Raw genomic sequence first — 27,539 nt, forward strand, 5'->3', positions numbered from 1 at the left:
TCACTGTGAAGAACCTACAGGGACAAGCCTCAGCACTCTGGAGATTTTAAACAATCATACAAAGAGTGGACTAGAACCAATGAGTTTGTAGTGGGCAATAAACTACAATTTAGGCAGAGGGTAATCTGACTGGACTAATTTACAGGGAAATCATGTCTGGAAAAGTGACTGGAAAAAATGCAAGGATTCCATGGTTTTTCTCCTGCAATGACTTCCAGATCAAAGTTTTTAAGATAATTTATTTACATACACATGTTTTTCGCTCTCTTGCTCACAGTCACACGAGCGTTTTCTAGCTGCCAGCCCTGAAAAGTCAGCATGGAACCTGAAAGTCAAGCTTTCTGCCCCATGAATCCTCAACAGCCATATTCTGTGGTCAGAAATTAGCCAATGATTTCATTAATGATACATGAATCAGACTAGAATCCAGGTCTGTAAATTGGGGATATTAATACATTCTCCTGTCCCTTTCATGTCTTATTGGTTGAGATTGTAAGCTCTTTGGGACTGGCGCTGGGTGCGTATTGTGTCTAGCACAATGGAGCCCTGGCAGTGGTACTGTCATAACAACAGTAAGCAGTGCAACTTTTGAGATCAGCTATCTAAGCCTGTTCATGAACACTCTAGACCCAAGTTCCCGGAAGCTAGCTCAGTCAAAGATGAATGATGCCTATGTTTCTGATTCCTTTGCTTTAGCATATACACTTCATTTTCTTACATTTCTGACCTACGCTTTCAGTGACTGAGCAGACATCGGTTTCCCTGGCTACATTTCTGTAATTTTTCTGAAAGCTCCTTGTTTAAAATCCTAAATGATCGCTCAAGTGTTGACACCAAAGTCACAATACTCTGCTCATTCATCCAGGGTGCTTTATAGTCACCCACGTTTTCCATGGATCTTTGCACCTTTTGGTAAATGCATACATTTGTGTGTTAGATTGCTCTTAGGAATTATCTGTTCATCACACTTGTTTTTACATCACAATGTCATAGTTATTCTTATCTCCTTCCTAAGCAAAAAGGCTTTATAAATATTTTCAGCATCACTCCCCAGTGTGTAGATTAATTAGTTGACCTATATTCCTTGCTTGCTGGGTTAATGTTAATTGCCTTTTGGAATCTGGAGAAGTGTCCACTCCACAGAGGCTGTTCCATGGACTTATCAAATATCATGTTTGGAGAGGATTGAGCATTGTCATGTCTTCCCCCCCACCCCCCCTTAGGTGACACTGGTAAATCCTAAAAAAAAAAAAAGGTTGTTTTCTTCTAACACTGAACAAGGGAACTTACTTCGTTTAAAAAAAATTATGTCCTTTTCTTGCTCACTTTGTACAGAGCATTTCCCCAGAACCTTTCTCACCCCTTTCCCTGGGTTCCTGCAACAGATTTTAAAAAACACTACACGTGACCTCACACACACAACTCCACCAGCCACGTCTGTTAAATGGGAAAAGGAATGACTTTGCCAGAGTCACAAGTCACTCTACTGCAGTATGTGAAGCGTGGTCCTATTCTGAAAAGTGGCATTTTGTGTATATAAAACCAGTCAAATCTGTTTATGTAAGACCTAAACAAGCTTTTACTTCTGTTTGCCTGACAGAGCCATCACAATGCTGGACAAGTGAGCTAGATTCCATTCCATCCACAGCACAATTCAGCTAAATTGTGTTGTGGGTTCAATTTAGGCCAAACTAAAATTAGGTTCTTAAATCCATATTGAGGCACCTGCTTGACTTTCAAAATTACTGAGCAGCCACCAGCTCCGCTGGCTGCCATTGGGAGTTGATGGATAGGCAGCAATTTGAAAAATCAAGCAGGTGCATGGGGATGTCATTTCCAAAAGTCACTTAGATGCTTTTGAAATGTTTATTCTGGGGATTTAAACTCTAGGTTCCTTTTTTGAAAACCTTAACCTTAGAGTTTGACTACAAATTGGATATTTCTCATTCTTAGTTTGTCTCTCTCTCACACACTCCCCCTTTCCAGCCATTATAGGTCAAATCTTGGATTTGCTAAACACCAGCCTATTCATTAAAAAAAAAGTCATGCACCCCACGCCCCCATAGTTGGGCTGCGAATGCCAAATGCCAGCCTTCTGCTCAGTGAGGAGATGGGAGCGAGGCGTGTGCATGGGGGGAGGGATTAGTGGTTGTATTCTTGCCAAGAGGTCAATGGAATCACCTACGTAAAAGGCTGCGCAGGCTAGTAGGACCTGGAGATGCAGTAGCTTTGGAGCCATGACATGCAAAAGATGGTAAAGACAGAGCACAACTAATCTGCAATATTAGCTCTCCGTGGTGCCATGTGTTGTGTTAGAAGGGAGTTTGGGGGGACTACTTGAGACTGCTCTTGGTGTGACTTTTGTGTACTGGACACTTAAGTGGCACATAGGGACTCTTCTGTGATATACATTGTGTGACTGATGAATGGGCTACTGTTTGAATAAGGCTGTGTGTTGTGGTCCTGTAAAGTCCAGTCCTTTTCGTGGCAAACGGGACCCCTGACACGTCTTGATGCATAGCCACGGCCTCTTTTTTTGGTGTTGACTGTGTCATGTTGCAAGAAGTGGGTTTCTGTTGGCTATTGCTCACAAGCTATGGTGTGAAGACTAGTGTCAGGCAGCCCTGCTTTGTTAAAGCTGTTCCCAGTCCCTCATTCTTACGGCCCTCACATCCTAATGAAGTTAGTGAGAGTTGAGGGTGCTTAGTTACCCAGAGCCTACCAGCTTGCAGAAATCTGAGCTACACATTGTGGCTGGGATATTGATTCAGCAAGTTCAGGCTCAACCCTACAAATGCCTACTCACACAAGGAGACCTTTCAAAATTGATGGAGCACCTCACAGGCGTAAGGACTTGCAGGATCATATCCTTTAATGGTTATCTATATGCTACTCCCAAGCACCCCGTTTCACTGTTTGAATCATATGGGGGTGCAGCCACCTGAATTTGTACTTTTGGGGAAGATGGAGGTGGTGGGAAGTTTGCACTGATTTTGCCTCACTTTCTGCCACATATTGCTGTGGAAACTGAATGAGCGGTTAGTCAGTATGCCCCCAAATCCAAGTTAATAGGGTTATTTATTGTGTATAATCAAGCATTTCCCTGAATTTGCTTTGAATTCCTGAACCTAATAGCTATACTTATAAATTAGCAAAACTAAATCAATGTATGGTTTAGAGTTGGGCTTGAACCCAAACTCTGATCCAAGCAGCCCCACATATACAGCGGCCAGTATCTGGATCCATACCTGTACTTTGGAAGACATTCCTGTTTGCATGTGACATGAATAAGATCTCTGGGTCCAAATTTTTCTCCTGACATTTCAGTGGCATTACACCAGGAACGATTTTGGCCCCTGGCATTTGTACAACCTTGAATTTTTGAGTAATGGGATTTAAATGTTTTGTATCTTGTTTTATTCGTCTGATAACAAGACTAAACAGCACCCCGGGCTGTAAGAAGTGGGAAACGGAAACACAGTATAAGTAAAGAACACATTTGCTGTTTTTATTGGTGCCTTGTAGGGCAATAATACTGAAAAAAGGGGAATGCAAAAAAACCCAGCATGGTGGTAACCCACATCTTAAAGAGTACATCAACTCCTGTTTTTTTAATTTATTGTGGCATGAATGATAACATAAAACCAAAACATGAAAATATACAACTTATATTACACTATGTGTTATGAACAAAATATAAATCTATAACTCTATGTTATATTTACATAATTATTTCTTTTATTAAATTTCAAGTGAGATGGTAGGTTGCACATACTTTGTTTTAAGCTCCAGGCATTTGATTGTCTCTATTTTCTTTTCTATTTTTCTTTTCACTTGTAAAATCCAAAATGTTAGAAGGAGGAAGAAGAGCTTTAGAGCCAATGGAGCTATATAAATACTGTTTCAGCAAACTAGTGACAAAAAACACTGGGGAGTAGAGAAATCAGTCAGTAGAAAAAACAAACTTGACATGTTCTTCAATCTGGGAAACTGACAAGTTAAGATAAAGTTGAAGAAAATGTAAATATAAACCAAGCTAAACATCCATCCCATGCCCTGTGAGTTGAGGATACACTTGGATCCACATCTAATGAATTACATACATTTCCTTGCAAAATTGAAGATAGGATTCTATCAAGAAGTGGGCAGACAAAATATTTCATATTTGATAAACCATGCCCTTAAAGATATGATATATTATGCAGTTGCGATTAATTTTAGCAGCTAAATTCTTGCTAAGTGAGGTCTATGTTGCCACTGTGTGTAATTATTTTTGATGTTACAAACGTAATGTCAGAGTCTTCTTCAGCAACAATAACAGCTCATCTCTTTGGATTAAAAAAGAAAAAGCTTTGAAAATGTGCTGTAAAAAGGTTAAAGACAATTTACTTTCTAAAAAAATGATTTAATTAAAGAAAGAATCTACTGCAGAAACCAAATCTTTGAAATAATGTCTATGCAGAAAGAATTTCTTCCATATGCATTTATAATAAGAGGATTTGGTTACAAAACTAATTAAATTCTATAATAGTAGCTAGTGTTCTTTTCTGGGGGCCTGATTAATATAGCAGAACGGTTAAATAAAGATGTTAAATGCACTTAAAAATCCTATTTTACTAATATAAGGCATGAATAAATTCAGAAAGAATTATGTGTTATTTCATTGAGCTTACCAGTCAGTCCCTCCATTTTTTTTCTTTTGACCCTCTTTTCCCCACTGCTGGTATTACTCTCTGAGAAGTTTGAGTCACATTGGAGTCAGAAGCTGCCCTGATTTCAGAGGAAATGAAATGTGTGACCAACATAAAAGTTCTAACAAGAAGATCATCATTATATAGATTCCCAGGAAAGAGGTGAGCTAGGCCCACATATATGCTAGGCTTTTTGTGCTCTTTTAGGTTAATACTATCCTAATCTGTTCTAACCTGGTTTTTCTCGGTGCCATAAGGACACAAAACCCAGGAAAAGAAAGAAACAAGACAAGAACTTCTTTTTAAAAAGATCATTAAAATAGGGCCTCTATTTCAAACATGGGTGTTTTAATACTATAGGACATATGGGCGCTCTGATCCAGCAAAATACTTAAGCACATGCTTTGTTGGGCTGTATCAGTTTCAACATCGAAATGCAGGGTCTTTAGCAAGCTACCCAGGTTTGAAAATTTGACCCAAGCCCTAGGTCCTAGCATAGTCTCTCAGGTATAGGTTCGGTTGCAATAAAGTGAGCATTTTTTTCTTTTTTAGCATTCGTTCTGAGACACAGTCAAAGACAACACAGAATGTAAAGCACAGCCCCATCTCCCACACCTCCCCAAAAAGGAATTCTGTCACATCACCCATTATGAGGAATAGGGCTTAGTCCTCCAGCCCTTACAAGTGCTCCTAATTCAGGCAACTAGGCCCATTGTCTTAAACAGGGCTACTCCCATGAGTGAGGCTGTGAGTATCAAGCTCATAGTTTTTTTGGGTGAAATGCTAGTCCCATCAAAGTCTAAGGCAAAACTCTCATTGACTTCAATGAGGCCAGAATTTTACCATGCCTGCCTTGGTGGCACCTACCTGGAGCTAAAACAAAGTATTCTCGTAGCCCGAAGTCACATAATTAAACCAGAGCATCTCTATAACATGGTGGAAATCAAGCAACCAGCAAATGTGAGGTGAATCCACAAGAGTCAGAAATAATTTGTTCACAAAGACAGGGAACAAATTAAAAAAAAAAGCAAATATCTGTTTTCACATTGTACATAAGAATGATATAAAAACAATTGTCTATTTTTTTCTTCTTATCCAAACAGAGTGCTTAAAAAAATTGGCTCTAGATGACTGGTGTAATTAAATAACTAAAATGAGTGATGAGAGAGCAGAAGTTAATTAAGATTGAAAACAACACTTCCATTAATTCACTCCATCATAATAAACATCAGAAGTTGACACAACTGGGGCCAAAATTAAAATGAAGAAATAAGAATGGGGGTGAGCATGGGAAGAAGTGAGTTTTTATATGTCTATATAAAAAAGCGGGGTTGGGCAGCAATTTTAAATATCTCAACAGCTTCATTTGCTGCACTGCCAAATCAGAACAGAATAAAATAAGGTAGAAAAAAGGGAAATAAATTATACATAATTTACTAATCTGGGAACAGCTGACCATTATTATTATTATTATTATTATTATTATTATAATTACCATTACAACACTAGCAAGAGGCGGCAGTTCAAATGAAAAAAAAATAGTCATCAAATACAAACAAAACCAATAAAACCCTCTGACATGGAGGATGTGATCAGCTACTCCAAGCGTAACCCCAAAGCAAGTCTTCTGAAAGCGAGAAAAAGTGAAAAGAATTTTTGATGCAGAGGTGGAAATCAAAAAGGGGAAATAAAGAAAAGGGAGAAAAAAAGATGGTATGGGGTGAAGCTATCACACATCCAAACTGCTCATTGGAGTATTGTCCTAATTCTTAAATGGCATTTGTTTGTTTGTCATTTGCTTTGCACAAGGTCTTGAGAAGGAGCTTTACACTTCAAGTGGTATGTATGTCTTCAGGCAAAGTAAGGCCATGATCCTGCAATTGGATCTGTGAGGACTGACAGGGTCAGGGCCCTGAATCTACTGGTGAGTACTGTGGGCTGGATCCTGCAAATGCATGTAGTCCTTACCCACATGAGGTGTTCCCGTGACGCTGATGATGAGCATCTTCCTGTGAGTAAGGATCTGTAGGATGGCGCCCTATGTTCACAAGCTGTGCCTCAATGGAAAGCTTTTCTCTGTAACATCAGACCGCACTTCCTACGATAGAGCTGCTGTTGGAAATCAGAGGTATCCTTTTCGTGCTAGGGTTAGGTAACACTCCTGTCTTACCACATGAAACTGGGCGCACTCTTCTTAGAGGAGGATCAGAGTCAGGCACCAAAGGATGCTTTGTGTCACTTTGAAACAAAGCAGAATTTTCAGTCAGATTGCTGAAAATACCATGGGCTAAATTCTGCCCAGGGTTATATGTGTGCAACACCACTGTCTCAAACGTGCATGCCCATGTGTAAACAGCACAGAATTTACAGGTGAGATGATGGAGGCAAAGAGGTCTAGAACAACATTACAAATATCTGTTAGAACTTGAGGGAATTTATTTATTTTCCTGGTCTCCAACCCTTTTGGAACCTCAAAGACTCAGATTTGTGTGCTATATGTCAAATTTTGCTGCCCACGGTAGATGGGGGAATTGTTTCATTGTTATTTCTCCTTGCACTGATGTCCCTCTGTGCCCATGGATGTTCCAAGTAGGTAGAGAGAGTAGAGTCTCAGCCAAGATCTGCCTTATGGATCAGAGATCAGCCCCAGATTCATCCATTTTGGCTCATTCTAGAGGTTAGTATTTCCAATTTGCCTGCCCTGTTCTAACAAGGGTCATTTTTTATGTTGCCATTTGAAGTATAAATTAAAAGCAAAGGCTCCTTACAGACCAAGTTGTTTGGAGGATGTGGGATTTCATCCTGAATATGATTTTTGCTCACAATGGTCCAATATTATTCTTATTAGTACCATAAACACACACACACAAAAATCCAAGATCATAAAATATTTTTCTCTAAATTTTCTTATGTCTCTCTCACTTTCACCTGAGAACGGCACCTACAGTTTCCTTTAAAAAACAAAAGAAAAGAAAACAAAGTCTAATCTCACCAGCTGCTGGTATATCAGGTTCTTCGAGGGATTGTCTAAGACATAACACTGTCCTAACTGAAGACAGAACAAGAAACAAAAGCGACCAACCGGAAAAATAAAATTGAACTAGTTCAGCGCTTTAGTACAAATTTGGCACTTGCTCAAAGACTCAGTGTGGTGTGCAACTGATGAAGAGAAGTCCTCTCTAGAAAGGAAATTGCTTGTTGGGGTTTACAGAAACAGACTCCCCACTCCCTTCCCCACCATACACACACATGCGTGCCTCCAACCCTAAATATTCAAAGGAGAAGGGAAAAGGAGGAGGAGGAGGCAGAGGGGTAAAAGGAATTGTCTTTTTTTTTCCTGTCAGGTGCATTACCAAAAAAAAAAATTTACTTCTCTTTAAACTGTAGCACAAAACAACAAAACACATTCACAAGCCACTTGTTGGCACTGTGTACCTGAGTGAGAATTTCTAGAACATTATAGAACAAACAGCCATAGAGTTTATTTGAAAAAAAAAAAATAAAAGGTCGACGGGTAAGACTTCAGTGCTTGGGTATAGCAGCTGAATTACTGGCATTATTTTACCCATAGCTTATTTCATTCTTTTGTTGTTGTTACCATCATTGTTTTCTTTCTTCTGGGCCTTTTTTTAAAAAATGCAGGCTGATGTCTATTAGTCAGCTGATGTCCCAACTAGTTAAGACTAACAGTTAAAGTAACAGTCAGTGTATGAGAAAGTTAATGTGCTTGGCCACTGGTAAGGATAAACCAGGTGGGGCTTTTTTTTTTTCCTCCTTGAAGTCCTGTAAGGTCACGCAATATTTGGACCCTTATCAGTTGGCTTGTCCTGCAATGTGATTTTCACTGTCACTGCCGTAGTCCACATCAGGGTCGTCCTCTTCTTCGTCATACTCATCGTAGATTTCTCCATTGATGTCACTGGTCTGCATCTCCTCTTTGATGTGGGGCTCCTCGCCTTTGATGCCATAAGTGCTCTGGATGACAGGCATCCCGGGCTCTGGGCTGCTGGACACGCTCGAGTGCTCTGATGGCAGATGGGGGGAGGGCATTCCTGCCATGGCGATGGCTCCTGGGTAGACTACACCAGTGGTGGCGATAGGAATCTGTGCTTGTTGCCTGTTGTTGAAAAATAAAAGGACATTTAAATGCAAGCAGGAACAAAGAGAGAGCTTAGCAGGATAGGCTATAAAGTCACAAGCACTATCATTATTGGGCTTGGTGGGCCACCCCTAATCTTCCAAGCTTTGACACTTGATCCTATGACTAATGTTTCAAATCACTGATTCAAGCACCTTCAAACTTCGGAGATGTTTGATCTGTATCTGAACTTTGGAGCTTGCCTAAGGTGCAAGGTTCCTTACTGGGTGAATGGGATGTCTGTGAGCACACAGCCAATGACAAACATCCTGCCACCCATGGTCCAACGATTAAAAAAGACTTCCCCTCCCCCCCAAACTAAAAAAATTACGGAGTGCAATGAGAGCCAGAAACAAACAGCAAGGTTTTGCTGGCAGAAGAGAGGTGGTGGTGGGAGTTCCTGAGGGAATCTATTGGTGGCATGGGGAAAAGGAACAGGCTTCCATTTGAAAGCCTGACATAGGCTAGGAACATGGAATGTATTTAGAAACCTGATGGCTTGAAGGGAGGGGCACAAGGCCACAGGGAAGTGGGTGAGAAGAGGGATCATTTAGTGATCGGGATGGACAACTCCCTGGAACAGTGCGGGATATTGGTGAAAAGTAGATCCTCTCAGGGATGGCAGGTAAAACTAGAAAAAGCCAGACTTAGACATACATTGTTTTAAAACAAATAGAGCAACATCAGTGTTAGATAAAAATCCCCTATAGGACATTTAAGCCTTGGAAATATGTACAAGGTAGTGAAAGCAGAATTATTCCAGGCCATCAAAATTCCTTTTTCATGTAGAACACTAGCTGTGTTGTACCAGAGTTTATTTCCCTGGGAAGCTCCAGGGTCCCAACAAGCCTAGAGGTTTAAAATTCATGCTCCTTTTGTTTCCTTGCTGCATGAAGTAATTTCATTGCAGTAATACCCTTCAGTACATGCTGCATATTGTAATGTCATCAGTGGTGTGTCCATCTGTACTGAAAAGCCTTGCCACAGGAGACAGGGTGGAATCTCTTGAGATGAACATTTTTAATTAAGAATGAAACCGTCCCCTGTTCCTGAGCCTGACTGTTCACTGACTGCCCAGTAAGCCTTGCACAGCGATCCCGAAAGACTTAGCAGTCCCAAGAATCAGAACATTTATTTGGAATTATTTGCCACATTTTTAATGTACTTGCTTGTTGCTGTCCTAGGGAAGCCTGCTCACTTCCTTATTTTCAGAACAATATAGTTGCCTCAACTAAGGGCTTAGCCTGTAAATAGGGAGAACGTATATTTTGCTTTTACTCTTAGTTCAACAGAAAGCATTTCTAGCATTTCTGCAACTAGAATTATTCAGTGTTTTTAAATGGCTTTTAATATGTAATACTAGGAACACTTTGCACTCAGATGGTGCCTCTCATAGGCCAAATATTTGTTGAGTTTCACAGTTTTTCTGTAATGTCACTTGCATTTCATAATTGAAGAATAATATCTGCCACTCCTATAGTGCCTTCCATCAGAGGATCTCAAAGCTCTTTATAGCCATTGATGTGTTAAGGTTTGTGATGGCCCTATAAAGTAAGCGTTTTTAGCCCCCTTTCAGGAGGCTGACAGAGATTAAGAGTTAGATTTTTCAAGAGAGCCAAGTCCCAACTATTGTGACACTTACGGACAGACTTTCAAAACTCTTGAAAACCTGGCCATTTATTTTGGTGCCTAAATCATTTAAAAATCTGGCCCTAAATAACTTGCACCAGGTCCTGCAGTGAATCAGGGGCAAAGACAGGAACAGAACCTGACTCTCAGGATCAAATACTGATTGAAGTCAATGGGAGTTTTACCATTGACTTCAGTGGAACCTAGATTTCAAACACAGCCCCCCTACCAGTCCCTGCTCTAAATTCTAGACAAACTTTCTCCAAAATGTCTTGTTTTCAGATACAGTACTTGTCAGATTCATCTGGAAAGTTAAATAATAATACTAAAAACATTGCAAGATTAGTTTTAAAAAATTGTAAAGCTATGCATGTCAGCGAGATAAGCAGTATTTGGGGGACACTGATGCCACCTATTCTTTCTCAGAAAGACCCTCCCCCCTCTTTTTTCTAATCTCTTGATGCCGAATGTTGGCTGACTTCCCTATGTTTGTTTCAGTGCTTACTAGTGGGATCACTGAACCTGCCAGCACCACAGGGTTAAGCAGCTCAAATTTCTCTCTTGAGCTGCTTATTATAACAATGTACACTGTAACTGTTAAATACTGTCTAAGGACACTTACCAGTAACTGGGCAGCTATTTTCCCCTTTATTGCTATTCATACCCATTAACTAGACCCAGTTCTGGTACAATAAAAAAAACATTCCTTTTTCACCCCAAAAGGGAAACAGAGCCCAGATTCCAATTTTTCTAAGGCTAGTTGACTATTTTCTTAAACAAAAACAATATTTTTTTGTGTAGCTCTGTGTTTCCTGGACCATATGTGGAAATATCACAAGAATGTCTGTCATTGCAATACTTCTCACCTATCTGTAGCCAAAACCAAACAGTAGTTGCAGAAAGAACCTTCCAGGTGGGTTTCTAGATCAAAAAGCCGAGAAGTAAGTCTGGACAAACATGCAAACCTTTGGATATTTTGCTGAACCAATCCTCTTGAGATTTGAACCCCTCACTAGCATTCAGCTTACCACCGAGCAAAAGTGTCTCTGGCACCACTAATGCCCTTGGACTGAAGTAATCTCATCACCTGACCCGTGTGAGCTGGCTGAGGATGTTTTATGCCTCTATCCTCACTGACCTTACTAGCAAGGCTCAACTGCCATGGGCTGTGGTCTTCAATAGCATTGCTGAGCAATCTTTTAGCCGACCTCTTGCCGAACCCCTTGAATGTGAGCTAGTGTTTCTGGCCTTGGGAGCTATAGGCACTATCAACAGATTAATTCATATAGATTCTGTAAAACACCATAATGATTAATACTTAGCACATCTGTGGTGCATTTCATCCAAAGATGTGGTCAAAATGAGCAAGTATCATTATCTCTATATTACAGATGGGGAAACTGAAGCCCACAGTTGGCCAAAATTAAAAAGCAAAGCCATGAACAGGTCTCCTGACTTCCAGGTCACACCTATATGGACCACATGGCCTTTAAATATGATCTTCATATTAGTTAGTGTGATGGGGTGTATCGGCCCTCTGCTGGAGGTCTTGCAGTCCTGCCACACCATGCCTTAGGAAAAAGAACAGTGAATGTGGGTCTTCCAGGCCTGCCTAGAAATGTTGCAGAGCAGTAGCCAATCAGAGCACAGCAGGCTCAGATAAAAAGAGCCGCAGGGGCTGAGCAGGTCAGTGGCTGGCTGGGACTAGAAGGAGGACGGAAAGGCTGCAAAACTCCATAGGTAAAGAGGCCTGGGAGGGACTGTACTCAAGCAGGGAAAAGACCGAGAACCCTGAGATCAGGGTGAAGAGGAAGGGTTACATGGGAACTGGCCCAGGAAATAGCAGCAGCACCAGAGTTAAAGGAAGCAGCAGATGGCTGCTATTTATAGGTTCCCTGGATTGGGACCCAGAGCAGTCAGCGGGCCTAGGTTCCCCCCCCACGGCCACTGGAAAAGTGGCCTAAGCCCCAAGGAGAGGATAAGACTCTGCATTAAAAGCCTAAGAAAGAGGCTGGGAATTTAAATAGGCCCAGTGAGGGCTGAAGACCCTGAAGCGGGCCAACCATATGTTGAACTTTATTACCCCGGAAGGGGACTGGAATTAAGGAGTAAGCTGGCTGGACAGCTGGGATACCACAGAACCACTGAGAACAAAGAGTATCCAGGGAGAAAGTGCTGGGGGGCACTGATCTATACCAGGCTAGGGACAGATTTAAAGCTAGCCCAGAAGGGCCGAAAATTGAGCCGCAAAGGCAGGGCTGCAGATACCAACCAGAGCACAGTGAAAGGCCCTGCTGGAGTTTTGTTACCCTGGAAGGGGTTTGTTTGTTCGTTCACATATTGACTGCGGGTGACCTGGCTGGAGGGCTGGGCCACAGAAAACCCACCTGACGAGGTTAACAGCTGTCGGGGCACCGGGAGCCAAGAGAGAGGGGAGTGCAGGTTCACACCCCGCTGCCAAGAGGCACTCCTTCGTCATAGTTAGCAACATATTGTTTACCTCATAATAAAATATGAAGTTCACAGCTCTGAAACAAGGACAATTTCTGCTGAAATAAAAGATACGACAGGCCCATACCCAACATTAAAATACTGCCTCATCTCTTGTCGCCTGTTGCGCATGATTGCCTTGTACTCGCCAATTCGCAATTTTTTGCCATCCACAAGACAGGTGCGCTTCGGCCTGGGCTTGTATTTATAGTCTGGGTATTTCTCCAGGTGTTGCTTGCTGAGTCGGGCCTGCTCCTCATAGTATGGCTGCTTCTCTAGGTTTGTCATAGCTTTCCAGCGAGATCCTGTCACAAGAAGAATGAGAAATGAGAACCCTACCCCTTTCCCAGTCAGAGAAGGACAAATAAGCAGGTCATTAAGAACAAGATCCCCCCGGTCCTATGGCTTTGGGCTGTGAAACCGTCAGCGCTTTTAGATAAGGAGGGTCACAGCTAGTTTTTATTTGGCCTGTAAACCTCCCAGCTATGTGGTGCAGGTAGCTTTGTATGTGGCATTCTTTTATGGACACTACTGTTACACATATTGTCTTTTAGATGAGACATAACCCCAATGGCCTGACCACAGTCATTATTAAAGATCCCTGACACTTTGTAAAAGTAGGTTGTGAATCCCAATGGCTTGGGCAAAGTCCCACTCAGCTGTTTGGATTCTAGTCTGCCTGCATTCCTCTGTAGTTTCATTTAAGCATCGTACTCGTCTCCACTTCCTGTTCTAATGTTCCTGTGTGCTATGAACTAGCTGCTGCATTCCACCCTGGGCTGGATTAAAATATAGGCACGCTAGGGCCTTGATTCCTAACGTCAGCCTTACATCAAAGTCTAAGCTTTCATTTTTTTAAACAAATATCTTTCTAGCTTTCATGGTTACAACAAAAAGCTTGAAAACATGAACTGAGCATAGCCAATGTGCTGAATTCTGCCTGAGTCTTCAGAGAGCCTGAAACAATAGCTTTGAGAGAGATGAATTGTGCAGTGCATCCTAGTGAGGTGTTAACTCCAAAACCCTCTACAGTGGGAAGTTGTGCCAACTCCAGCCCAACAGAGGACTCTGTATGTAGCAGGAGGTGAAGAATGAAGTAGGCCTGGCTCACCTGTTACAAGTAGCTTTGAGCGGGCTCCCCTGCCCTACCCCTGCCTCTCTGGAATTGACACCTGCTGCTACTCCTGGGGTGAGGTGGGATGTGGGAAAAGAAAGGGCCATGCCTTTGCCTTTCCCTAGCTGGGAAGGAAGTCCCCTGCCATCACCACACAATTTGGGGTCAGGGTTATGGTGTGGGGCTGTGGCACAGGGACCCTCATGTTGTGATGTGACTAGGGCCCTACATTGCTCCCATTCAAACCTGGTACAACTGCTTCTGAGGTAGAATTCCATTGAAGAGAGGAGTAGTTCCCATATATTCCCATAAAGTACCAAGCTAGAGCTGGTTCTTTGGGATGAAAGATCTTATTTAAGTATAAGGCAGGGGCTCTCAACCTTTCCAGATGACTGTACCTCTTTCAGGTGTCTGATTTGTCTTGCATACCACTAAGTTACACATTGCTTAAAAACTACTTGCTTACAAAATCAGACACAAAAATACAGAAGTGTCACAGCACACTTATTAAAAAATGGGTTACTTTCTCATTTTTCACCATATAATTATAAAATAAATCAATTGGAATATTTTACTTACCGTTCAGTGTATAGTACATAGAGCAGTATAAACAAGTCATTGTATGAAATTTTAGTTTGCACTGACTTTGCTAGTGCTTTTTATGTAGTCTGTTGTAAAACTAGGCAAATATCTAGATGAGTTGATGTATCCCCTTGAAGACCTCTACGTACCCCCCGGGATACACATACCACTGATTGAGAACCACTGGTACAAGGTATTATTAAAAAGAATCCAGAGACACAAAAGAGTTGTTTCCATGTGACAAATTAGCAGTTGGAGACAGAGCATTAATATACAATATTTTGATAACTACTGTATAAATTAAAATATTCCTGCTTTACTAGGATGATCCTTAACTTTTGCTATGTGCTGCTGTGTATATGCTGGGTGAATAGTGGAAAAAATGAGTATTTTTATTTAAAAACGTCCCATGATATTTATAAAATGAAAAATTAAAAACAAAACAAACAAAAAAACCCTACTAGATAATGCCTGAAAAAATGCAGCAAGATATCCTGAATAAAATAATCTTTGGGAATTATTCAATGAACTCTAAGATTGCTTCAGGACAAGATCCATTCCATGCAACGTTGATGGACCAAACTGTGAAATATATGACCCAGAAGGAAAAACTGGTTGGAAAATAGTCCATTTTCCTACTGGAAACAAGTCTGCATAATTTTTCAACATAATGGGTTCAGAATGTCATATTTAACTTACAGTACTTTCCTTCTTTGTTACTCATTCTGTACTTAGCTCAAGCTATTACTCATAGTGTTCTTAGCTCACTGTGCTCCCAAAACTATCTTTTCAATATAAAAAAAGCACATTTCTCTCTTCCTTAAGAAGAAAACAGTCTGATTCCTTCAGGAAAGTTTCCTTGGGAAGACAGAGCCCACTGGCTGATATCAGTTTTCTCGGAGCTCTGCTTTGTTGAAGCTTCATTTCGAACTCCAGTATGTTTTCTGTAATGAAAGACTAATAGGCTAGGTACAGAATACTGATCCTACGTCACATCTAGTGGTAACTGACCTAAGGGGAAATGTGTACTCTGAAGGGAGCAATGAAAAGTCATCCCTTAGTACAATTATGTCAATCATGTACCCTTTTACTGCCAATATATAAAAGGAGCATGGAAAGCAGCTTGATGGTCTCCTGAAGAGAAGAGTCATTTCCTAGTGGTTATAGCCAGGAAAGTGACTATAAAAACTGACACTGTCATTCAATAGCTACCTCTTTCCCACTGCCTGCCGGATCTTGATCAGGTTAGCTGACACAGTGATAAACAGCTGGGAACTGCCAGAACCTGATCCACCCATGCAGCTGACCCAGGGGAAGCCTGTGTGGGAATATAGATGGGTCCTAAAATTGTTGGTGTTACACATTTGAGATTTAGGGCCAGATCCTGCAAATAAAGTTCTAGGGTGCCAAGATGTGGATCCATTTTCAGGATCTATCCCTTCTTCAGTATACTGGCTTCTCTAAAGTCTGAAGAAGTCACAAACTAAGGCTAAGTGAATCTAGAACCCGCAGGCCATAAACACCATTTTAGCACCTACTGGTTTAAAAATAATAGTTTATGCTGACAAAGAGTTTTCATTTATAAATAATAAAGCGGAAAACCTAAAAGACTTTTTGCTTCCAGTATGTTAAATATCAGAGAAGAGAAGGCACCACGGGCTATTTCAGACTCTGATGTGAAAGCATGTGCATGCGAGTTTAGTGGTAAATGTGCATATGGACAGAGAATTGAAGGGGTCAAAGATCAAAAAACGTTTGTTAGGAAGGATACGTACAAATCTCACCTATAGCTTGGCATTGCCACATGTAATTATTGGTGATCATTTGCACTTATATCCAACTCCTAATGCTCTACATATGAAATGACTTATGGTTATATAGAAGTTCTCGCCTCCCCATTGAGTATCTTGTATTTATAAAACCAATAAATATGTAAATATCCAAGCAGATACATAATATAAGTGGTATATATCACAAACTAAATTAATAGTCTGAATACCCCATAGTTACCACTGTTAGTTTTCAAAATAAATGGATCATAGAAAAACATAACAGAATAATGGACATAAGCCTTCATCCTGCAAAGACTTATGCATATGCTGAGCTGAATACACTGAATTCTCTGACAATGCAGGATTGGTGCTATAGTGGTGTGTATGTATTTAAATGAATATGTCAAATAAAATCAGCCTTGTAAAATTCTGGTGAAAATGTTCTGTCCACACACCAAAGTTACTTAAACCATCTTTTACTGTGTTGACTGATGCCAGTAGCTCCAAGTCTCCAATTGGATCTGGGAGGGCAGACCTCCATGCATAAAGTTAAGCACCTGCATAAATTTTTGTAGGCCCAAGGCCATAGGTACTGATATTTTCATCTATATCTCGATTTGTAATATTTATACATAAATGTCATTCCTTATTTCCGCCCTTGCAAGCTGCAATGTCAATAGCGCAAAAATCCTGGCAGCCTCACCTCTCTTCCTAGGAAATATTTAATAGCTGCCTCCTGCAGCGATACCTCCTATTACAGTGACTTTATTGTTTTTACAAAATATACTAAAGATCATTTATTAGTGTGTTTTGAAGTATCATAAATAATTAAAACTAAACTATGCTTGTCAAAATAAATAAAAAGCAGATTTTGTGATGAAGTATCCTTGATTTTTTGTTTATCGTTTTCATTTGCTTACTTACTAATATGCAAAATTTGCCACGCTGCCGCGGGTCTCAGTATGAATTGTTCATGTTCTAAAGTATGTCTGTCTAATATACATAGATAAAGAATGAGAACAGATCTTTATGCCTGTGTGAGATCTGATGAAGTCAACGGGAGTATATGCAGATTCACAAGTCACATAGCATGATCAAGACTACTGTCATCAATCAACATAATAAAGTTAGGCAAGTACATTTTTTGCTCGGACAGAATATTTTCATGATAAGTTTTGCAAGGCTGATTTTATTTTGTGTGTGTGTATATAAATATCCACACAAGACTAGATATCATGAGACTCATGATAAAATTGCAAGAATTGTCAACACTCCAATCCTGCTTTGCGATCTGTGCAGGCACATTGCTGCACCCACATGAAGCCCTGATGACATCAGTGGTCATCTGCAGAGGTGTAGCAGTCTGCATGCACAGATCACAATACAGGCTCAGAGTCTACATCCATACAAACACATATATATAGTACAGGCAGAACTGGAAGTACCACATAGATGCTGTTTTCAGTTGCTTATAACTCTGCAAAACTTTAAACATCCAGGCTGAAATTTTAGATGCTGGGTATCTGCCTCAGGGCTGATTTTTTTTTGATTGATATAGACCTGTGGTTTTTCAACCTTTTTTCACTTGCAGACCCTTAAAAAATTTCAAATGAAGGTGCCGACCACTTTGGAAACTTAGAAATAGTCTGCAGACACCAGGTTGAAAACCACTGATATACACACCTGCATTAGTGGACTGGAGATTTGGGAGGTAACTGCCTGTTTTACCTTTTATAAATCTCCGTATGTATATTATAGATCGATTTCTAAAATTAATTTATATATATTTAAAAACATATCTAAGGAATAAATTATTAAAATTTAAGGGGATCCAGCAGACCAATTATTTTTTAAACAGATTTCTTAACAATTTAATAAAAAACCTAATCTCCACAACTTCAAGTTGCAATGAACAGATGGATGCCAAACGTATGCACAGATGAATTTAGTGACAAATCCGTGTATCTAATTTTTATGCTTAAAACATAATACCATAGTGTCAAACATAATCCCTAGAGAATTCTAGTGCAGTGAAGGGCACTCCTCTCATTTCACTATAAAAATCACCCTGGTTCAGTGACAATGCTGCTCTGTGACCCCAGTGTGTAGCCGCACTGTTTAAAACGTATACAATAGTTGTGGCTTTTCACAAAGAGACCCAAACACCTGGTTGATCTGTAGGTTTCTAGTTGCTCACCCTTAACCAGAGAGCTCCCTGCTGACTTCAAAAGACTGGCCTTTTGCAATTGAGGAAAGACTTTGTAACGTTTCTGTCAAGAAAAAGGATATCAGGGCTTCCCTCTCTATTGCAGAGGAGGAAGGTTAAAAAAAAATTAAATGTGATGATGGAAAGGAAAAGAAACCACATCTCTTACTGCCTTCAAACATAGTTTCTTCCTCTATCTGGCAGCAAAACAGTATAGAGTTTGGAGTCAGCTATGTTGTCTGTCACCTCTACAGGATCTGTAATGAATTTGCACATTTTACTCCAACTACTGTATATCTAATCAGAAAAAGATGTCCCCATATCCCCCTGATCTAGCGCCAAACAGTAAAAGGTGATTCCTTATGTTAACAATTTCAGCAGAATGGCTTATTAAAACCAGATTTTAGGGTATTATAAAATGCTTAGAAGCCCTTTAAAATGTCAACCAGAATCCCCTGAGACTGTGTAAAATGTCAACCTAGCTCAAGCGCCTGTTTTAAGCGGAATGAATTAGCAGCGTGCTGTCGGAAGTTGTTATCCAAAACAATCAGTTAAGAGGGAAAACATCAAGCTCTCTTTGTACTTTCGATATGAAAAAAGCCATTCAGAATGATCTTTGTAGATTTCTGAAGCTGATTAAAAGGCAGGTTTAATCAGGCCTACTCTAAATTTATAGACAGACCAAAACTGTTACTGCCTCTGGACCCTAGTCTAATCACATCACATACCTGTAACTAGTCTAATTCCTTTTAACCAGTATACATTTATCTTACCACCAATTTAGCCTTCTTGTCCTGTTCCTCTAACTAATCTAATCAGCTCATGCCACCCTTTTAATCAAGGGATAAAGTTGTATCAGAACCAATATGTGCTGCCTCTCATATCAATTTAATCTCATCTTTAATTCCACCTGGCTGCTACCTTATAATATCACTCTAACCAAGCTAACCTTATCTTCTAATACCTCTGACCAATCTAACCTCAGCATAGTCACCAGCCCTCTTAACTAGTCAAGCCTTTTTAACATTGCCATTATATCCAATTAAATTTCTCATGCCATTCCAAAAACCAACCAGACCTTACTCAGGCAAATATTTTCATGCTCACACTTTTAGCCCCCCCCCCCATATAAAATGTTTAATAGTGCAACGCTGTATCAGTAGAAAAGTGTAATGTCTTAGATTTACTCACTGATAATTTCTTTTAGAAACATATGAGAGTAATTCATTGGCCTCTGTGACCTTGATCCACAACAGGACTTAGGCACCTAAATCCCAAAATCAAGCCCCACTTGAATTCATAAAACTCCTGCTCAGCTGTCCCCAAACCTGTAGGAACCTAAAATTGTCAGTGATTTTTCCTGTATAAGTTGCCTAGGTGCCTGTGTTTCTTCCTCTGAGCATGCGTACTGAAGCCCTGCGACAGGCAACTGGATGCCTACGCCCCTTAGCGATTCACGAACCGCGGGAAGATAGGCATTCCTCTGCCTAACTCACCTGCAGGCCTGATTTGATAAGTGGCCTCAGACCTTGCTTACCAGATTGAGCACCTATTGGCAAGCTTACATAAAATGGCAAGAAAGCAAGGACCTAGCTTATAGCCTAGTTTTTAGGTACTCACATGGGAGATGTCCAGTTCAAGTCTGCCCTCCACCTGAGAGGTAGAAAGGATTTGAGCTGGCGTTTGCTACCTCTGAGGTGAATGCTTTAACCACTGGGCTGTGGGCTATTCCGATGCGAGGCTCCCTCAGGTTCAGCTGTTGCATTGTGGATAAGTAATTTTAAAGATTCACTGGATCCTGGGTCTCCCACCTCCCAGGTAAGTACTTTAAGTGCAAGGCGACAGAGTTATTCTCCTGCTTGCTCATGTTTGTTCTCTCTCTCTAGCACAATGATTCTTTCATTATGTAGCCACAATGGAACAGAGTAAGAGGAGAGATTGAGGAAAACCAACCTCAGGCTATCCCAGAGCCTAGTGGTTAGAACATGCACCTAAAAGGTGTCAGATACTTAGTTCAAATCCCTTCTCCACTTCAGGCAGAGCTGGGACTTGAACTGGGCATCTCCCACATTGCAGGTGAGTACCCTAGCCATTGGGCTAAAAGTTATGAGGAAGCTCATCCACCTTTGCCACCATCACAGCGGCTAAGAGAGGGGCTGCGGTGGAGAATCCCAAGCAGAGGGAGGCAACTCCCTGGAGCCTGGACTTAGGCACCTCTTTGAAAAAGGAGCAGGTTTTAACCTCGCCTCCCTCAGCTTCGTATCTCCCATTGGCTAGTTTATGCAGATAGCTGTCTAGCCTGCTGACTTTTGTGAATCTCATTCTAAGGCACCCAGCTGTTCCCATTCACTGAATAGAGAGCCTGGGTGCCTACTCAGGCTTTGAGGATCCCAGTGATTTTCTAGGCACCTAAAAGTTAGGCATGGCAACACTCAGCCTCCTGGTGCCTATGTTTCTTTGTGAATCTAGCTCTATGAGCCAAATTCAGTCCTCAATAATTCCCTTTCTACTCTTCCAAGTGTCCCAGGGGTCTTATGTAGGGGAGAATTTGGCCTAAGTATTTAAGTAAAAGGGTCGGAAGAGTGGTGCATGGGATTTACTAGCTGATATACGTGGCAAATATGTATTGTGTGGGATACAGAGAGTGGATGGGGATATACACATATGTTCTGATATTTCTTCTCTGATTAAGTGAATCTTCTCAGAATATCCTTGGTGTATGGATCATGCATTAGAGAGATGGGTAATATGACCGAAATATCATACTACCTACCCGTTTTTTTAAAAAGAGACATATTTTAGGATACAGGATCTTTCATCTTTAGATCATTCATTTGAACACAGCACACTAGGTTATGAATCAGATACTATGGTGGGCAGCCTCATAAAAAAATAAATAAATAAGAGTCGGTAAACAAAAGCTGACATCAAAAAATTTAACAAAAAGTCATCTCATGATTATTCAGTGGCTCGTGGGAATGAGCTGGTGTTCTGTCTAGTTCCTGGAAGGCCAGTGTCTTCACACCAAAAACACCAGCACAACTGGCAAGCTGAATGGGCTCTCCAGTTCATGGCTGATGCATACTGTCGGGCAGCGTGGTGAACCTTGTATTGCTGTTGTCCTTGCATTAACTATGATGTGGGTATGCAGAGGGTCTATGAACTATCAATCAGGCCCTAAAATCTCTTTATTCAATCAAATCCAAGGAGTTGTGCTACAGAAAATATAGTGCGCTATTAATTTCCTTACCCAGTATCTTGCTAATGTTGGAGTTGTGCATGTCAGGAAAGGCTTGAAGGATCTTCCTTCGCTCATCTTTAGCCCACACCATGAAGGCATTCATTGGACGCTTGATATGAGGTTCATTACTTCCACGCCCTCTGGATTCCCGATAAATTCTAGATTCTGAGACACCTGCACTTCCTAAAAAGAGGGGAAAAAATCATACCCAATTTGTGCTTTGAGTAACCTTCATCACATAGGGCACGTTCAATAAACATATGTTCAAACTGCATTCACCGTGCTTTTTCTTCTCCTTGAATCATTCAAGTGTATCATATTCTTTTTTTTTGTGTCTAGTTTATAATTATATTGGTAAAGTATAGTAGGATATGGTATAAATCTGATCTGATGAAGAGCCACATTCATTTTTGCAGACAAAAAATGTAAAGATCTTCTAACGTTCTTTTACTGCTTAATAACCTAAAAAAACAACTTTTATGAATGCAGCTTTGTTTGTTTTTTCTCTAATTTACAATATGTTGAATGTATTGCATTACTTGTTTCCAACCTCCTTTGTGATGAGAAGGGTGTTAATATATGGCAACATCAGCTGGGGCTTTTTTAAGCAAGTTTCTAACTAGCAAATTAACATTTGCACAGCTGCCTTTGCTTGTGCTTACACCTCCACAATAACAAAAGCAATAGCAGAGGTAGAAAAAAGCATTAAGCTTGCTTCATCAAATCCAAACAAGCTCCCACAGACCTAGCGTATGCATCATCTATAGATGATCAGCTCTATAATCTGTGTGATCTCAGTTATCCAACATTATTTATTTCCTTTTCTTTATTTTTACAATCATAAATATGTTCTTGATCCAGCCTTGACAAATGGAATGCATGACACAGAATGATAAAATTGCCCATGGACCTAAAACACCACAGTATGAATAATTTCTCCTGCCTTGGTTAGTGGCCACTCCCCGCTTTATCCCAGCCCTTCACTTCCATCCCCCAAAACGGAATTTGTGTTCTTCTGCACATACATAACTAGAAATAAGGATAAGTAATTCCTACTGACCGTCAGAATCCCCACTCATGTTGAAATCCATCATAGCATGGCTAAACTTCCCGTCTTCATTCTGTTTTACTGCCAGCTGTTGAGTCAGGCTCTCCAGTGTCGTTTTGTCCTGTATGGAGAAGATGACTGGACTTGGATCAGGAAATCCAATTGCAAAGTTCATAGTAATTTAGAAGAATTGGGAGGGAAGGGGAATAATAAACCTGAAAAGTTTACTGGACAAAGTCTTTAAAAACACACACACACATTTTTTTCTGGGATGGATGTGATTTAAGAGTCTACTATTCCATTTTAAAATTTGGCTGATTGGGGTTGTGATGAGTAAACCTTGTAAGGCTGTAAAATTTGGTTCAGTTAAGCACCCAAAACTTTGGATGCACGGTGCATATTTGACCTCGCTACACCCCTGAGTTGTCAAAACTGGTTTGGAAATCGAGAAGGTGCATGCTTTCTTGCAGTATATCTGAAGCTCCATTTCTCCTCCCAGCCTAAATTCAAAATGCAGAGACATACAACATTTCTCTTAATTGTTTTTATTAGTATTTTTGGAAGCAATCTATGGAAGCAAATACTAAAACTTTTTCATGTCTTAGGAAAGGTTCAGTTTCGACTCAATCTGAGTTTTGGGAAGTGGTTGGTGTTCTCATCTAGAATGCTCTGCCCCATCCCTGTCACAACTATCTATGACATGGAAGAAACAGGATCCCTGGATTGCAGCAAGACAGTATATGCTGCCAATTAAAGAAATTGATCATGCTACAATGTCTAAAGATCCTTCCAGCACTATATCCCAAGGCAGATAATTCCAACATCCTATTCAATACATCCCTTCCTCTTTTTGAATTGCTTAAATCTATGAATGCAAAGGAGTTCCATTTTCCATCTATCTGTTGTTTGTACTGAGGTATGTTCTGCATAAATATGCTATTTTCCTGGCATTAATCTGTGTAAGAATAAATCTTTGTGGAAAACAATATCATATTTTCAAAATGTAGACAGTTTTCCATTTGCAAAGCTAACAAAATGGTATGGTGTCAAATTATAAGTGACACTGGTTGAAAAAAATCCTTTTGAGCTTTCTCCTGAAGGAAAATTTACCACTCTGTTGATATATGTTCCTTTCTTGATGACTGTCAGATTTCAACAAAACTAAAAAACAACATCAGATCACCTGGCAATGTGGGACACTAGAATGATTATATGTAGCCTGATAATTCGTCATATTGTAGAAGAAAGCAGGAAAGAAATAAAAACAAATGGAGAGGTGATTCATAAATTTGATCTGGGGTTCAACCAAAGATTTAAACTCATGTAGCTTGTATTTGACAAGGCTTTTCTTAAAATTTAGAGATGAACCTTAGACCACACTTCTGCTTTGAACACCCCAAAGTTTTCTGTAATATTGTGTTAACTCCCTATCCCACCCCAGTGTCTTCCATCTTGGCTCACCTCTGCACTTCTGGGTTCTGGCTGCACCTCAATGCATTACTGCCAAAACAATGCAAGACAAACTGTTCTTGTGGTATTTTCAATCCAACTAGAAACAGCAGGGCCAGCCTAGCACAAGCGAGAAAGTGTTTGTGACATTTCCAGCCACATCAGATTCAGTTAGTTTGGAGAAGCTTCAAATAATCACCCAAGCTTTTCAGGTATATAACTGAACCAAACTACTTACCCTACTTAAGTTAGCTCATCACTCATTTCCAACACAATGCGAGAGTATTCGGAAAGAAAATCAGTAATAAGTTTACTTTGTTTCCCCCTGCAATGGATCTCATATCTATAATGCAAGTCAATGGTTTTCTCAAGAAACAATTTACCCTCAACTTCCCTAGATCATAATGATATAGTCCAAACCTATTTAAGACAGAGGCCATTTTAAAAAAAATCACTGTCAGCCTAAAGTATCAAAAACCTCCACTGTCTTCTGATATTTGGGTATATGATGGGATATTTAAAATTCTTTTTTAGACTAAAACGTGATTTTTCCTGAATCATATTTTAACCTCTTAGAGAAACAGAGCTGAGAGCGCAAAGACCGCTGGCTTAACAGCTCTTCTTTATGTAGTAAATGCAGCTCTTAAAGTTGGGGGCAGTTACATTCAGAACCACACTCTACCAACATGATTTGATTCAGTCTTACAGTCATGGAATATTCTGCTGTGCAATTTACAAAGCACACTGGGTATAGGTTGTTATCACGGGTTTGACTTAACAAGTCCATCTGTCCATCTTGCAAAGTGTCTGGCATTTTGAGTTTCAGTCACATTAGATGAAGTGTGAGAGAGGAAAAATGGTCATCGGAGGACAGAAAGGAACAACAGAAGAATGCCGAGTTCTTGAGTTGTACTGTTCAGGCACATGGCTTTGAGCTGACTCACCAGAAGGCTCAAAGGTACAGTGATCAGAGGGAAGTCCAGACTACATTTCAGCATCAAGGCAATCCCTAACCTGCTGCTACTAAAACATGCAGTATAATAAAATAATTCAATTAGTAACTATAAAGTGGTAGTCGAGCTAATTCTCACAGGATGTCACTCTGAAACAGATGATGTCAAAACAGTATGCTGCGCTTTTGTCATGTCCCTTTATGCCATGGCTTACGTTAGCTATCAGTCAGTCCAAGAGCAGGGAAAGGGAGAGAATGGCATATGGGGGTTGAGGAGGGGGAGAGAGGGAATGTGTTATTTATCTTTAATTACAATACATCAGAGCAGCCTGTAAGTCAAAAAGGGTACAGCTGTTACACTTCAGTAACAACTAGCAGCTACCGAAGCAAGGAAACACAGTTATTTCAAAGAAAAATCCAGAAGCCCCCAGTGTGGGAACAATGATTATCCAAATAAAGAGGAAAATAATCAATTAATATCTTGGCAAACTGGAGAGAGAGGCTAAATCCTGCAGTCCTTACACAGGCAAAACACCTACTGGGGCACGACAGAAGGTGGGGAATGAAAGTCACCATGTATGATTCATAATAAGATGTGGTACCTGAATAGGACATTTCATATGGATGCTCTCAAAGTACTTTTGAAAGTCTCATTAAAACTCAGTGCTCTGTGTGAAGTGGGCACTATTTTACCCATGCAACAGATGTGTAAATTGGGCACAGAAACTCTCCCTCCCAAGGTCATGCAGTAAACGAGGAAAAGTGGTAGACTTGAGAACAGAACACAAGTACTAAGATACTGTGGTGATAGGCAGTTTTATAAAATCCTGGACACAGAGGTCATGTTCTGACTCCTAGTCATGCAGTCTAACCACTAAGCGAGCTGCAGCAGTTTTCCTCCAAACCTGACATTAAAAAAAAAAAGCGTAAAACAAACACATGTGCAACACAAAATGATGATCAGTAGAAAGAAGCTCCAGACGTGAAAAGCGCAGCCAAACACAATGATCCCTTATTGTTTTACCGAAGGGGATTACACTAGGTGGGTAGCAGTATCTCATTAGCTGGAACCCTCTCTCTTATCTTTCTCAGATGATATTTCAATGCAAGTTGAAAATACTAATGGCCACATACAAGCAACAATGGAACAAGGGCTCGCCTCCCCCCCCAAATTAACTGCAACATGCTGATAATGCCAATCCACCCTCATCTCATAAAATCTATTTAGTGACTCCAAATAGGGATACACAGTGGTTTCAAGTTCACACATAAAAAGGATCCATTAATCATAGTTATCGTAATTTGGTAGCCAGTTACGAGTACTTAAAACTCCCACTGCTCCCTATCACCGCAGTAGTTATGTAAGTACATAATAAATGATACGAAGGCTGCCAGGTGCTACAAATGATGGGCTCAGTGGCACAGGGATGAGCGCAGTTGTTACTTGCCAATGAAGGTCAGAAAGAAATGATACATCAGTGCACTTTGCATTGAGGTAGGCCCCGAACTCATTTTAGCAATTATATCATAGCTTTTTGGGGAGTAGAGGGGAGTTTCGTTCTCATGATGTCCTGAAAGATCCCTCCAGTGCTAAGATTTTTGAAGGAAATAGATTGATATTCCCTAAAATACTTCAAGTAGCAAATACCTTCCACGATAAACCAGTGGTTTTCAACCTGTAGCCCACGGATCCCTGGGGTCCACAGATTATGTCTAAGATTTCCAAAGAGGTCCACACCTCCATTTGAAATTTTTTTAGGGGGGTCTGCAAATGAAAAAAGGTTGAAAACCACTTATATGAGCAGTGAGTGAGTGTCATCTGTTACAACCTGGATCAGGTAATACCAGATCTGTTGTTGGGAGTCGTAGAACTCGCCCAGACCCACAGATGTGATACAAGGGCTACTTGAAAAAGAGTCATTTAAAATGAGTGTCCAAGCCATATGAAACTATACAGTAGGGAAAAACCCTGCCCTGGCCCAGTGTTGGACTAGGGGCTTGAGCCAGCCCCCACTAAATCTTTCTCTTGACTTCAGTGGAATTTGGATCAGGCCCTAGAGGAGCTAATAGATATTTTTCCATTTGTAACATCTGTGATTCTATGACAAAATTAGTCAGAGATTGAGGGAAACTATCCTAATGGTCAGTTCAATTAGATTGTAACAGTCTCACTGTGGGAGCAATAAAACCCCATTGCTTGGGTCATTTAAAAGCATAACAGACAAAG

The 27,539-nt window shown here is 40.5% G+C and overlaps 1 protein-coding gene across 16 annotated transcripts in view; it reads right to left on the bottom strand.

Annotated features, from left to right (window-relative positions):
* Positions 1-8,325: 8,325 nt before the first annotated feature.
* SOX5 (SRY-box transcription factor 5) overlaps positions 8,326-27,539 on the bottom strand; it is a 394,764-nt gene continuing 375,550 nt past the window's right edge. For all 16 annotated transcript variants that reach the window (XM_038386648.2, XM_038386652.2, XM_038386640.2 and 13 more), the window contains exons 12-15: positions 22,924-23,032; positions 21,873-22,046; positions 13,037-13,253; positions 8,326-8,808 (exon numbers count right to left, since the gene is read on the bottom strand). In XM_038386648.2, coding sequence (XP_038242576.1) covers positions 8,505-8,808; positions 13,037-13,253; positions 21,873-22,046; positions 22,924-23,032 — 804 coding nt within the window. In that variant the 3' untranslated portion in view covers positions 8,326-8,504. The remainder of the gene's footprint in view (positions 8,809-13,036; positions 13,254-21,872; positions 22,047-22,923; positions 23,033-27,539) is intronic.

This window comes from Dermochelys coriacea, chromosome 1 (assembly GCF_009764565.3).
Source record: "Dermochelys coriacea isolate rDerCor1 chromosome 1, rDerCor1.pri.v4, whole genome shotgun sequence".
NCBI lineage: Eukaryota > Metazoa > Chordata > Testudines > Dermochelyidae > Dermochelys > Dermochelys coriacea.